Genomic DNA, 15,118 nt, shown 5'->3' on the forward strand with positions numbered 1-15,118 from the left:
AAAACATATTGTACAATGTATCCTTTTAGGAAGCTAACTCCTGCTCTCTGTATTCTCAATGCACTCCGATGCATCTTAGCATCATACCTTTCATCTAAATTAAATATCTATTTTATGCTATCTTAAGTGTTTTCTTTATGTCTTTTACTGGTAACTGTATTCTACTGTATGTGAGATACATTTTCTGTGAGTATGTTAAGAGAGTCTACTGTGAAGCACTTTGAACTTCAATTATTGTATGAAAGGTGCTATACAAATGAAGCTTATTGATATTATTAAAGACACAAATAAAATAATGATATATTTTTTTAAATAAGTAAAAATGTGCACTTTGAACTTAATATATAACATATTAAAATCTTCAAAATGTGTTTATTACAATATATACAGTGTATTAAAAAACAGATTATTGCTCACAAAACAAGTTTAGCATTTTTAAACTGTATATAAGATATAGTCCAAGTTCTGGTTGTTTTTTGCTGTGCTCTGCCTGTTTTGCTATAAATGCCCACCACATGCCTGGAGGCAGATGTTGTGACCTGTCAAAATATCATATCAGAGCTCCTGATAGCAGACATTTGGTTTTGCGGTGGTGTTAAGCAAAAGAGTTTAGAGTATTACTCTGCTGCATTCTTTATGAGTCTGCATCATTCGTCTCAATCTAAAAGGACAAAAATGATCTCAGCCCACATGAAGACGGCATAAAGACCTATTTGTCAACACGTACCTTGCCATAAACTGATCATTAAAACTGTTGTGAGGAAAAAGCCAGAACAATAGCGATACACAGCCCGACTGTATGTCAGGTGTGAGGGATGTGAGCTGTGAAGCTATCGATCCTGGCATATTGTTACGCACCCCTTCACAACTTATCTGTGCCTATAAGACACAGTGAGTCATATAGCTCAAGGAGAGAAGCAGGAATCATTTTTCAATGCAAATGACATAGCCTGGGGCAGAGCGCAGCCTACAGCACGAGCAGCCTGAATGCAAATCACAAACTTCCATCTGTTTCCATTCCCTTCAGCTACTGTGGGCCGGGGCCGTCCCAGCAGTCATTAGCTTCACCTGCTTTGCCCCCTGGTCCCTCTTGAGCGTAGCTGTTCTTTGTAACTGCACACGCATTGTGCTGACCATACTGATGGAGCTCTATTTGTCCTCAGGTCATACATCTCCTTCATAAACAACTGCCCACTTCTCCCATTGCAGCAACCCCACAATGCACCCTGTGCTACCGGGCAGAGTACATGACAGACTCTAATTAAAAAGCCTTCAAAAGTATTTGGTTTATGGCTTCATTTTATATTTGTATACACGTGTGTTTCAGCTTTTACAGTTTTCTTTTTTGCTCCCACAGCACATCCAACCGAGTACAACAAGGTGAGGAGGGCTGTGAAAAATAAATGTGATCCGCAAGCCGCATTACAGTTTTCCAGACAAAAGTCTAAAAGTATGCAAGGCGGCAAAAGGGCGAAAAGGTGAACTCGGTAAAAAAAGGGTAACTTTGATGGGAAAAGTAAAGTTGTACTTTCTTAGGTTCGAGCTCTACACATATACCAGGAGCATGTCAGGTTGTCATGGTTACTTTTGTGTAAATGTTCTCATTTGCTGAGGTCCCATGCCATGTGTTTAATGAAAACTATTTGTCACAGAGTAAAAAGGGAAGCCAGAAAGTAAATGCTGGCATCAAACGAACATAAATCTCACGGGAGAAAATGCTGCCTTGAGCTTAATAGCTGTAACGAGCTGATGTGCTGTCATTGCAATGTTAAGGAAAAAATACATATTTCTGCAATAACAATCCCAAAGTCATTTTAGGCAATACTATTCTAAAACTGCTGACAGATATGGTGGATGTGCTGACAGTCTTAACACCTTGATGGTGGAAAGTGCTATTGATAGCTCTTCTTTAAAAAGGCACACTATTGACTAAACCAAAGTGGAAATGTGCACTCAGCACAAATACCCCGGCAGGAGAAATTGCCAAGACCTCGCTGTGACTCTAGCGCATACACACACCCATATGCAGTTGTTCATGCACACACATATGCACACACATTAACACCCTCACACCTGTGCACAAATAAAAGGCCTCCCTTTCAGCACAGGAAAGCCCACAGGAATCCAAACTCTTTGGAGTCCATAATGAGTAGAGGTTTTTCTGAAAAACACTTCCTACAGCTGGAGCACAGGTGGGAGGCCTCACTAAAAATGTAAAGCCCCTACATGGCTTCACCATGCAGACCATCATCATGTTTTTTTAAGTTAAAGCTTTATAGAATATCCTATAAAAGAAGCAAGGAAAGTATGGGTATATGTATATAGTGTGTAATGTACCTTAGTATGGTTAACACTAGAACGGCACAATTTATTGAAATCTTAAAATATGGACTAGTGCAATATCCAAATTGCAGTGATTGCAATATTTGGAAAAGGCTAAACATGTGAAAATATCATTCTGAATTGAGTAATTTGGTGCTGCAGAAAAGACTTGCCTAAAATCGTATTCCACAGATTCAAAGAGGACATATTCTGCTCCTTTTCAGGTTCATATTTGGATGTTGTGTCTCTACTGTGACATGTTGCTTTAATGTTCAAAAAGCTCTTTATTTTTCTCATACTGCCTGTGCTGCAGCACCTCTTTTCACCCTCTGTCTGAAACCAGAGCCCAGTCTGCTCTGATTGGTTAGCTCTGTTGTGATTGATAAACCGCTTAGGCTAAGGGTCGGGACATCTCTAACACGGACAATGTGATACGGTAGTGTTACGTAGTGACGTCATTATGTTAGGGAAGTAAACAAATGACTCCAATGGAGTCTGCCTTTGCAGACTATGTACATACATATCAACTTACAGTATAAAACAATTTACAGGAAAGGGAAAACACAGCCCATAACAGGTCCTCTTTAATATAAAATATGTTTTTTCCAAATCCTTGCTTTAATATATTTGTAATAATAACGTGAGCAATGATATATAAATCTTAATTCGCTTAGATTCGCAAATCCAATCACAATTGCAAGAGCAGAAAATTAATCACATATAGTTATTTTTTCCAAATTGTGCAGCCCTAGTTAACACTATCTGGTGGTTCTAGCATTTGCTCCCGGTATGAAGGTACTGGTAGTATAAGATTTACAGTGAGAAACTGTATTTCAGTTTTTATTAAATCCTGTTTTATATTGATTATAAAAATTCCAATTTCTTAAGGCATTAAACGCCTGTCTTTCCGATAGAAAGCCTCGGGTCAAGAAAGGTAAAGTATCCAATGGAAAACTAATTCTGTCCATCAGCTCCAGGGCTGCTGATCTGTAGGTGACTTTGACTGCCACCCTCCAACTGGAGGCAGGCATGCAGGCAAAAGACAGTTGCTTTAGAGGAATCAATAAACTATCACATTATCATTTACTGTGCCCAGGCCTTGAAGCAAAATCTCTTCTTGATTGTATGAAAGGTGCTGTCTGAGTGCACCAGGGTAAGGTTCATTTCATTCATAAATCTTTTCCACCAGAACTTTATATTGATGATTTCAATACACATTACAAATAACAAAGCAGTTATTGTCTTTTGGAGGTTGATGTTTCCATATCTTATCGTAGGAACTCTGATTCTTAAATTCCACGCGTTTAGGATGTATTTCCACCAAATCAACAGTAGTAAGAATGGGTGAAGTATACAACACAAAACATAATAACAGAAATGTGAAATGTGCCTATGCAGTTTGTTAAAGTTTTATATGCTTTATAAAACTTTATTTTTTCCTTTTAAAGGCTCTGCACACCCACATACTGTATGTGTGTGAATATGTCTGTCTGTCCTCTGCTCAAGTTTAAGGTAGGCGTACCTGTGCTGGGAAGTATGTATTTTAACTATAAGACACAGAAAAAGTGCAATTAGTCCCACATTAACTCGTGCAGCTACACTAAAGCCAAGTAGATGAGTGAGTTGTCAATCACTCAGTGATACACGCCCACTTTGTCCTGAGAAGAGCTGTAATCAGCCAACCAAATTGAAATCACCTGTGTGGGTGTTCCGCACGTGTGCAGGGATTTTTAATTAAAGCCACAACCTCATAAGAAGGAAGATGAATGGAATTTAAAGAGGCCCTGTTATACTTTTGGGGGTTTCTCTTTCCTGTAGTGTGTTATATAGGTTGTTGTGTATGTAAATGGTCTGCATGGCTAAAATCCCAGTGTTCCCTCCAACGGGATTTTCTCTCTAATAACACACTCCCCCCTATGAGAAAAATAAAGACATTTGAAACATGAAATCGTGTAAACATGTCACAGATGCACAAAGTAGAATGCTTTTCAAAGAATTAAAAAAGCTGAACACGTCTTTCCCCCAATTGATATTCCACGCACTGTAAAGCATAAATCCCATTTACTTTTTTTCAAGGCAGATATTTATTTTTCACAGCAGGTAACGCACAGGTGCAATTAATAACATTAATTAAGGCTGCATATAACATGGGTGTCCCAGTTTATAATTCCTGGTATTGAAAACACTTGCTAACAGGAAAGGCCTAAAGGGACATTTACGTTAATTAAGCCAGCTAGTGTTTATTCATTAATATTTTTCCTGCATGAAAATTCTAAATACTACCATGAAGAAGATCTATTACTGCTGAAGGAAAATGTCATTATTAATTGCTTTGAGCATCACACATTATTTTCCATTCGGACAGCAGCAGAAATTGTAGAGATGACTATATTAAACTTAAACATACCGATATGGAAATATTGACACATTTTCTTTTTTGTCAATGCGTGACTGACTTTTTAAATTAAATCCATCTGACACTGCATGATATGGTATATAAGCCATGCTCATCATATTATACCACATGCATCATCATGAATAAGGCAATCATGTGATTTCCCTCTAGGATTGTATCAGTAGCATCACTCCATTCCTGACATTAGCACTTGTCACTTCGGGTGTGACACGCCATCTGGCATCTGAATGTTGTTGAAATGGATACAGGGTAACATCACAGTATCTCATACCCACTGTTGCGTGTTCTGATTGAGTGTAAGCGTGACATTATCTCAGACATAATGACAAAACGCTGATGTGGTTTGATGTTGAGTTTACTTTCTACACTGCCTTTTAGTAATTTTCCCCACACTGTAATGAGAATCAAAGGCAACTTACCCGCTGGGTGACTCTTTGACTGGAACATCTGTCAAAATGAAGAAAATAGCAACCATGAGACAAACTATTCCAAATCAAAGGAAGAAGATAGTGGAAAACACAACTTTGTCAGCATTTAAAAAGACAGCGTGAACGACTATGACTTTGAAATATGATCACTTAGTCTGTTACTTCTTGTACACAGTAGAGCTTCTCAAAACCTTAAAAAGATACTGTCAAAAACAAAATCACGCTTGCTCACATGGAGAACACCCAAGAGATAATTTAGTAGATTGTGTGGGGTTGTCACAACAATGAGTTTGCATGGTTGTTTTGTAACAGGAGAAGTGCATTAAAGGAAAATAAATGTCATGATCAATTTCCTTCCCACCATATGATGTGTTGGAGGGGGATCTGAATTTATAACAGCTCTCATTATTAGACCTCCACTACACACCATTATAATCTCCAAGAATTCCCCTTTGCATCACCACAGTCCACTTAACAGATTACTGCACATATACTTAGTTAAAAAGCTTTTTAATTAAGCATTAATCGCTCCACTTTGTCCAACAGAACTTCCCCAAGACCGAAATCTCTTTATCTGGCCGTGTAATTACAAGGGTCTGTTTGGCAATGTTAGCCAGGTAGTAAATATATCATACTTATATCTACATATCTCCATCCAATTAAAGGAAAGTTAACTCAGCTGTGTCTGCCTGAGGCATTAATTAAATGCTGTTAAAAAGAGATTAACAAGCTGAAGTCACTGACTCACACAGTGTGTGGCTGTGGAGAACTGATCGTCAACTAAATAAGAAACATAACATCTTAGAGCTAGCTTATCAAAGGCAGATTATTGCACAGTGACTAAGTGAGAAGTGGTTCAGTGGTATGCCCCGCAGCAGTTTGATGACAGTGAACATGTTGAGAGGATAGAACCCAGCATGTAGATTTTGGTTACAGTACAGCAGTTTAACTACTATCCGTGTCTCTACAGTAATAAAATGGTTGAGGTTATGTTAATTTGATGCTGTCAAACTGTCAAAGTCTACACCCATCAGCAGTGGTGGAAAATTATGTTGGGAGTACATTCCAGTATGTGATTGTACTGTACTTTTATTCAGATTGCTGGCATCCAGTTTTGCCCAATTTGCCAGATAGGGCCCTTTATAAACAGTCTATGGATAGGACAAAGGAACTGTTACACCTTTATGAACAATAAAAATACAATGTATTCTGTTCTAAAATTAGACTACTTTACACTTTAACTCCACTACACTTCAAATATATTATTGTAGGCTACTCATTACTCCACATTTGCATTTATTTATCAACTTTTGTTACTGTTTTACTGACTTATATATTCAAATGTAAATCCAAAACTAACAGCCTAAAAATTTGACTCATTGTATAAAACACTCAAATACTCCCAATACCCTAAGGGTCAATGAATCAGTAACGTTCATAATAACAAAAATGGTCTATGAAAATATATAAGAGTGTATAAGAACATGTTTTAATAATACCGTTATGCATCGGTCTGCTAGGCAGAAACGTTGCTGAGTGACGTTAACACGCTAACTTTACAGTGATAGCCGCTCCGTTAACTAGTTATTTTGTGTGATGTATCCGGGATACTGATGGAGATGTTGACATTTCTACTTCTGGTAAGTCGCTGTATTTTCTTGGCTGGCTACTAACACGGTGCCAACATTCAAGTTAGTTATTTCTTCATTAGTTCTGCTCAGATATAGACGGTGTTTCCTTTGTTTGCATTGCGCTAAATGGAGTTAGCTTTATCGAGGCTAAATTAACCGTGAACTGTTCATGTACCGTGAACATCCAAACCACTAGCTGCTGCTAGTTAACTCTCTTCACACACCCTTGTTGTTGATGAACCAATGGGACGAACCTACCGGTATTTTGTAAAAGGCAACGCATTTCCCTTTTACCCTCCATGGGCTTTTCCTTTCTTATTCTGCTCCTTAGAGTCCCTATTGGTTTAATACACCTTTCATTTTAAATCTGATGATTTATGACGTATTTTTAATTTTTTGCAGATATGTACCGAGCTCAATGAAATAAACTGTGGAAAATATTTATATTTTCCCCAACAGTCCCAATGTGCACATTAGAAGAAGAGACTGATCAATATCTGCTGTTTTGAAGGAATAAGTATTCACTAATTGGTTAATATTAAAGTACCCTACCCTGCTCATCAAAAAATGCACTTTGGTGCTAATTAGCTAGGCCTGGTTTTGTTTTAGGGAAGTTCTGAATTTAAATGCATGTTATTGGTATCAGGTAAAGAATCTAAATGGGTTACATCAAGTACTGCCTATTAGTGTACATTTATCATTTTTAGATTGTTCTAAAAAACGAATCCAGTCGTATAATCTGTACATTAATCGTGCAAATGTGTTACCTGCAGTAGAATTTGAATCTACATCCTTGGTGAGGATCTCCTCCTGTCCAGCAGGAGGCGACGTTATAGGAAGTTGTGTGCAGTCTGTGCCTGTTAGTGATGAACTTCCTGATGTTTCACTGTCCTCCTTTTTTGATGACTGGACTGATCCAACAGAGTCAGAGGGGATGCCCTTACTGTCCCCCTGAGGTTTCTCCTCATCCCCACTGTCCTCAAATGAAAACCCTTCCCCTTGCTCTTCATCTTCGTCCTCTTCCTCCTCCTTTGGCGGTTGCTGTTGAGGCATCACAGTCGACATGCTCCCTAAAAAAAGAGACAACATTCAAGTTATAAGTTTGTTCCAAAATGAGTTGAAATGACACTTGTGATTAAATGATTGATACCAAATAATCAAAACAAGTTTTAGTATAAAAGAAGTCAGGGTTAAAGGTGGGGTAGGTAATTTTGGAGAAACCAGCTCGAATGCGCTCGAATTTGAAAATACACAACCGGAAAAAATCTGCCACTTCCTTACAGAGCCCCTCCTCCAACACACACGAATGTGCACATGACCAATGAGGGCACGAGATAAGTTTGTGCACAGATGGAAGGCTGACAGGCAGGTAGGCCATCCAGTTATTTTAGCCGTGCCGGCTAAAATGATTGGTCGTGCTTTTTACAGCGCTACGGCTTCCACAGATGAATTGTTGTTATGTATTGTTTGTCAAAGCATTTAATATATTCATTGCTATCGGGATGTTAAAGGTAGGGTAGGTAAGTTTGAGAAACCGGCTCGCTAGAATTTGAAAATACACAACCGGAGAAAATCTGCCACTTCCTTATAGAGCCCCTCCTCCAACACACACGAACGCGCACATGACCAATGAGGGCACGAGATAAGTTTGTGCACAGATGGAAGGCTGACAGGCAGGTAGGCCATCCAGTTATTTTAGCCGGGCTGGCTAAAATGATTGGTCGTGCTTTTTACAGTACTACGGCTTCCACAGATGACATCTTTTTATGGATTTGTTGTCAAAGCACTTAAGATATTCATTGCTATCGGGATGTTAAGAGCATTCCATGGAATATAACAAAAAGTGTATCTCGAGCCGGTTTCTCAAAATTACCTACCCCACCTTTAAGAGCATTCCATGGAATATAACAAAAAGTGTTTCTGAAATAAATTACATACCCCACCTTTAAGGTTTTGTAATGACACAATGATAGCACTTCATCTCTATAATAATAATTTAGGATAGGATTTATTCTTTATTCCGGGATTTGCAAGCTTTTAAATATGTCTATTCTAAAAATCAGAAGCACAGAAAAAAGATTCCATTCAAGTGATAACACGCTGCACTTAATATGAACTCAGGACTTATTGCTTGAGCCTTAATCTGCTATTTCCAGAGTACCGACACTCAAAATGTTGTTTTAACTTCCACCGTGTTTGGAATTATTTGAATAATGGCACACAAAAATAAAGGGAAGCAGGGAAGGATTGGAATGTTCTCTGGAATGTATAGCAACGCTGCTTAAACAAAACAGACACATTTAGAACACTTTTAGATACAAATCAGTGTTGTGGTAAATGACACTGCAATGAACTCTTAACCCTGCAGCTGTTTTACAACTAAAAGTTTGACAGTAATTGTCAGACTTGTGTTCAGCCGTAGTGTTTACCTGCAATGCATAAAAAAACATAAATGTTGCTTTCTTTTTAAACTGTTTGACTATATAAATCCATAAAACTGAGTGATCGGCACTTAGATCTAGATCACATGCACAGAGAGAGTTCAATCTTAGCTCTATGACATATGGCCATTAGAAAACTGTTAAACTGCCAAACATAAAAGTCTGACGAGGCTTAGTGGCAGATTAATTAAGATACACACACACACTGATGTAAACAAGTGCCCCAACAATACAGACCTTCATTATCTAAGAGGCTAATTACATCTAGTCCTATCAATCGAAACAGGTCTGACAGCAGACAAAACTTTAGAAACAAATTCAACAAATATGAAATACACAAGCAGTCATACTGTATTTGCAAACACATCATGTTTTGTGATTTTAAACCCATGGTACTTCCTCAACAAAAAGCCAGCCATGTAAATTGTCAGCTGCAGTCATGTAAATGAGAATTGTTTTTCAGCATATTTTCGAAATAAAATGGACATCTTCCCTGACGCACCAGCTCTCAAGGAATAAAATTGCTGCAAACAGAAATTGTTTTTTTATTACACAAAGTGGGGATTTTCTCTGACGTACCCGCTCTGTGCATGTTGGTGTACCGCTCAATGAACCCAGCATCTGCTTTGCATTTTGATTAGCATTGAACTGCTTCCAATGCTGGAACATTCTTGGGCCTGATGGGGCAGTTTGTCGGGCTCCTTTGGGGGAATGACAGCATGGAGCGGAGGCGGCTGAAACTGGACCGGGCTATACATTTCATTGTGAGCAGCATGTTGTTTAACCTGGACACATGGGCTGTTATGCTGTCAGTTACAGCTCTCATTATCTTTTACTACTGCTTTTTGACAGCTGAATGTAGGCATGATGTTTGTTAGCACTGTGGTTCAGTAGCAGTGATGCCTTTGAAACCTAATTACCATATGTGTTGAAGAAGGCTTTAAATTACCTAGAAAAATAAAAGCAAGGGTTGTTGCATTCTTTAGGAATCTGTTCTCTGCGTGTTTACGATATGTCCAGCAGCCTTTGGACCAAGCCTCCTCCTCTTGTAACACACACACAGTTTTTCCAGTCGGCCTACACATCGGTCAAATAAACAATGACTCTTTTGTGGAGGGAAAAACTTATGCTCAGCCTTAGAAAGAATTGTTTCTACATTCGTCACTGCAGCACTGATTAGCTCACAGGTCATTGCTGTGTGGGCTATAGTATGGCTCACATAACTTGTTGTGAACAGTAACTAAGTATAATCACTCTACTTTAGTGCAAGTTTCAGGTATTTTACTGGAGTATTCCCATTTCCTTTTATACTTCCACTCTCACACAAGTAAAAGAGAAATCATGTGCTTTTCACTCCTCTTCTTTTTTACGTGATTGCTTAAGTTACTTTGAAGATTCTGATATTAAGATAATTTAGACGAACTATTAATCCCTTGAATGAGTCATAAACTCCATCTTAAAGAGGACCTATTTGGCTTTTTGGGGGTTATCTTTTCCTGTAGTGTGTTATAGGTTTCGGTCCACAAATGGTCTGTTAATACTAAAATCCCAAAGTACCCTAAAGAGGGATTTCTCTGGATGTTTTTCTGAAATCTGCCATTTTTCATTTGGAGTACTTTTTATTCTTTAAGTATGTTTTGGTGCTTTACGTTTATGCATATATTAAAGAAACATTTTAAATGCAGGACTTCTACTATCAAAAAGTATTTTTACACATTGATTTGATTACTAGAACTTGAACAGAAAAGATTGTGTCCCTTTTGAATCAACATTATAGAAACCAAACCACCAGAATGTCTTGCCACTGCTCTTCTACAGATGAAAGCCATGCTAACTAAGTTATCATTCTTCATTGTTCACTGGAGTGAAAGGATTAAGTGAGCATAAGACCGCCGTGATATCTCGGAACTATAATTCATATTTCCACATTATGACAATCAACAAGACAGCTGGTGCCTTGAATAAAAGTTCAGCTTGATAACACACACACATAAAACTGGAAGCCTAAAAGTTTTTCACTTCAAAAAATAACCCTCCGCAGAATCAAGATGACAGGTATTCTGAGAAACTTTCTTTGAAGGGAGGCAATTGGACAAGCCATCAAACACTCTCCAGCTTAGAAAAATAAAGAGCCCCGGGAGTGGAGCTTTGTGAAAGCTATTCTTAAGGGAAAATGAGATACATCACAGAATAGAGATGAAACTGACTCCTACACACCCTGTCCCTGACCTACTTAGAGCTCGGAAACTCTCCCGCTGTTCACCAAATGTGCTAATGAGTAGAGGGATGTTGTCTACGACTAAAGGAAAGTGAGGTGTGTGTACACTTTCATTTGTGATCCGCGGTACATAGGCTTAGAAAATCCTGATTAAAACTTCAAAAATGATGTAACGTCTTGTTAAAATGTAGCAGTTCTTGGATTTTCATATTCAGTGTTGTTTTTTATTGTAATTTAGTCAAAGATTTTTTACATTTAAATTGCGCAATCCTTGATTACAGAGTTGGATCTTGTGTGTACTTGGCACATTATTTAGGTTGCCTCATTTCTTCTGAGCTCCCTTTTGTACTTCACTTTACAAAGCAGAACGGATATGTAATCTGCTTTAAAAAATGAAATTTAAGGACAAAAAAACGTTTCTGCTTTCTAAGCATTCAGTAAGGACTTTGCTGATCTGCTGGGCCGCATATTTAGTTCTAGCCACTGATTTAGAGAATGTTATGTTTGACCAAGTGCAGACAAACCTCACATCCATTGGTCAGTGTCAGTCGGGTATATCAATACACAATGGCAGAGAGCAGCAGCTGGTGACGACTGAATAAACAGCATTGGAAAATCTAACAGAAAGTCACTGAGCCCACCGCTACTTAGCTTTTGCCTTAACAGCAAACGGCACACAAACTCTCAGCAGACAATGAGAGAGCAGCGGACCGTTGACAACAACAAACAGTGCCAGGCGGAGACGTTTCTGCCTCCTGCGCTGCTTGCTTCTTCAGCTTTCCCTAAGGACTTCCTATCAAGAGATACCAATGTGACGTGGCCAATGTTGGAACTGCAAACAGCTCCTGGAGAACAGTATACTTCTCAGGCTGTCAAAAGGCATCCCAACTGGTGGGAGGTTGTTCATTTCATGGATTTGCCTTAACATTGCCCTTCCAAAAAAGGTTTCATGAAATACAGAAGAACACAGTCTCTTGCATTATTCATCATGTTTTCAATATTTTACATTTCTGAACACTGCGTGCCGAAGGCAATGTGGAATATAATGTTCCACTGTAAACACAACAGGTTAGAAGGTTAACCATGCATATTTAAGATACCGTCCCCCAGGTTTTAGGTTATTTGGCCACAGTTAAGACATTCAGGAACATGTTATTCATTCAGGAGCCAGCCCGGCCTTCATATGCCCTCTACTGTGGGCAGCAGCTCCAGTAGTGTCAGTCCTCAACAGCAGAGATGTGCTGATGGTGTTGCATTATTCAAGGACACAGAGGAGTAACCTCCACCTCCCATATGGTACTTTTGCTCAGGAAAAAAAAGCATGCTGGACTCATGTGTGCTTTATTGAATAAACACTGAACAGAGATAAGAATGTCCTGAATGTGTTAACCTGACAATGCTTTGGTTTATCAAGAGAAATACTTATGGCACACAATTTTTCATGTTGTATCTGCCGAGGCTGGACTGGGTGGTTCATCAATGCCAACAACGTAACAAATACATTTCTCTCAGTTTTTATGGATAACAAAACCCAATCTCACTCAGTCTCTACCATTCTCCCACCTAATTTGTTTTCAACCATTGTGAGACACCATCATCTTTTTACAGAAAATGGTAAATGGACTGCATTTATAGCTACTCCAATCTTTACGACCCCTCAAAGCACTTTTATATAAACAATTCAGTATTTACCCATTCACACTCATTCATACAAGGTGCCACCTGCTCAGAAAGACTAACATTCACACACACTAACACACCAGTGGCGATGCCAGCGGGAGCAACTCGGGGTTATGTATCTTCCACAAATACACATGGACATGTTGACTGCAAGGGCTGGGAATCAAACCACCGACCTTCAAAAAGATGACCACTCCACCTCACAGCCACAGTATGTTATTGTTTATAAAGGTAGTCATTAACTAGCTAGCTTAGGAATACAGCACTAGCTGAAGGCTGAGACAGAAACTCATGTAGCAAAGGCTAAATGTATTATGTGCCGCAACCGCTCTTGGCACATCGAGTCGTTTTTTAAGTCGTAATTTATGGTTTCTTGATTGGTGTGTTGTTTGTCAACTCCCTATTCCCATGTAAAACAAGTACAGCCATCAAAGTAATTTTGTACCTTTCCTATGCAGAAGATACACATTAAAATGGCCCTATTATGCTTGAAGGGGTTTTCCCTTTCCTGTAGTGTGTTACAAAATACCAAACTTCCCTCCAGAGGGAGTCTCTCTCCCACACACTCCCCCCTGGCCTAAACGCCTCGACGAGACTCCTTTGTTTACTTCCCTAACATAGTGACATCACTATGTTACGCTTGCGCTTCTATCGGCTAGCACTCCAACATATTGTACGTGATAGGCTTAGGGGCGGGACATCTCTAAGCAGTTGACCAATCACTTTAGAGCCGGCCTGCTAACCAATCAGAGCAAACTGGGCTCTGGTTTCCGACAGAGGGTGAAAAGAGGTGCTGCAGCACAGGCAGTATGAGAAAAATAAAGAGTTTTTGAACATTAAAGCAGGTAAACATGTCACAGTAGAAGCACAAAATACAAATGTGAACCTGAACATTAGTATAATAGGCCCCCTTTTAAATTGCATTTCAATACATTTTGGGGACCCACAAGAGTTAAACTGTTATCAGGAATAGAACAAATAAATGCAAAAGAGGTCGCGATATCTTGGCTTTGATTCTTAGAGTGGGTACAGTTAAAAATACAATCCATCCTTCAAGTGTTGTTGTATTATTGTGAGGGTAGTGCAGAGGGAGTGACAGGAGAGGTGAAATGGATATGCTGTTATTCAAAAAAGAAATGGAAGTTAGTTATTGTAATTGGCCCTCTGTTTTGGCCCTCTTATTAGCATGGTCAGCAGTATCTTAAAAAAGACCTGCTGCGTGAAAGATATTACTCAATTGATGAGTCATTTATAAGTAAAAGAGAAGTGATACCTAAAGTTTTTGATCGAGTGTGACTAACATTTAGAAGTCAAGTCACACAGAAAAATACTCTTTAATCTTAACCCTGTATTGATGACCTGGCCTGTGAATCATCATGTTTCAGTGTCCAAGTAATCCGGTGATAAGTTGTAGCCCACAGTATGATGCAGATAGCATTGTTTGTGTGCACAATGTCATACTTCAAAACCCTGCTCTGATGTAACAAACCGTTAAAACACTCCCTGTCTGGTACATGCCCACCACGCCTCTCAATCTCCACCCTACCAGGTTCCAACCCCAAGATGACATGTCATCGAGGATGTTTCCCAGAGAATCTCAGACCTGCCACAGCTTGCCACAGAAGAACTCTTATGAACTTGTATTCACACGCTAAAATATCCCCATAAAACATGAAGTTAGCTTTTACATGTAGAGTCACCTTCTGGTACTACAGCACACAGATCAGGCTTTGTTTTGCTTATCGGTTCTTTTCATAAATGGTAAGCTGACGTTTCACATTTTGCATCCATTTTTATAGACAGCTTCACTTCCAAAGTCCAGAGCACATATCCAATACGTTTAAACATTAAAAGATTTGATTACCCGAAAGAAAGTCACTTTTGAGTTATTAGTTTTAGTTTGTGTGATGATCCTGTATGGTAGATTTGCCATGTCTATAGCCCTTTGAAGTAGTACAGACTAAGACAACTGTGTGCAAATT

General features: G+C 38.9%; 1 protein-coding gene across 6 annotated transcripts in view; it reads right to left on the reverse strand.

Moving 5' to 3' along the window:
- The window catches only part of arhgef10la (Rho guanine nucleotide exchange factor (GEF) 10-like a), a 133,629-nt gene that overhangs the window by 116,518 nt on the left and 1,993 nt on the right, over nucleotides 1-15,118 (reverse strand). For all 6 annotated transcript variants that reach the window (XM_034139036.1, XM_034139035.1, XM_034139039.1 and 3 more), the window contains exons 2-3: nucleotides 7,565-7,867; nucleotides 5,158-5,185 (exon numbers count right to left, since the gene is read on the reverse strand). In XM_034139036.1, the coding sequence (XP_033994927.1) occupies nucleotides 5,158-5,185; nucleotides 7,565-7,862 (326 nt within the window). In that variant the 5' untranslated portion in view covers nucleotides 7,863-7,867. The remainder of the gene's footprint in view (nucleotides 1-5,157; nucleotides 5,186-7,564; nucleotides 7,868-15,118) is intronic.

Source organism: Trematomus bernacchii, unplaced genomic scaffold (genome assembly GCF_902827165.1).
Source record: "Trematomus bernacchii unplaced genomic scaffold, fTreBer1.1, whole genome shotgun sequence".
Taxonomy (NCBI): Eukaryota; Metazoa; Chordata; class Actinopteri; order Perciformes; family Nototheniidae; genus Trematomus; species Trematomus bernacchii.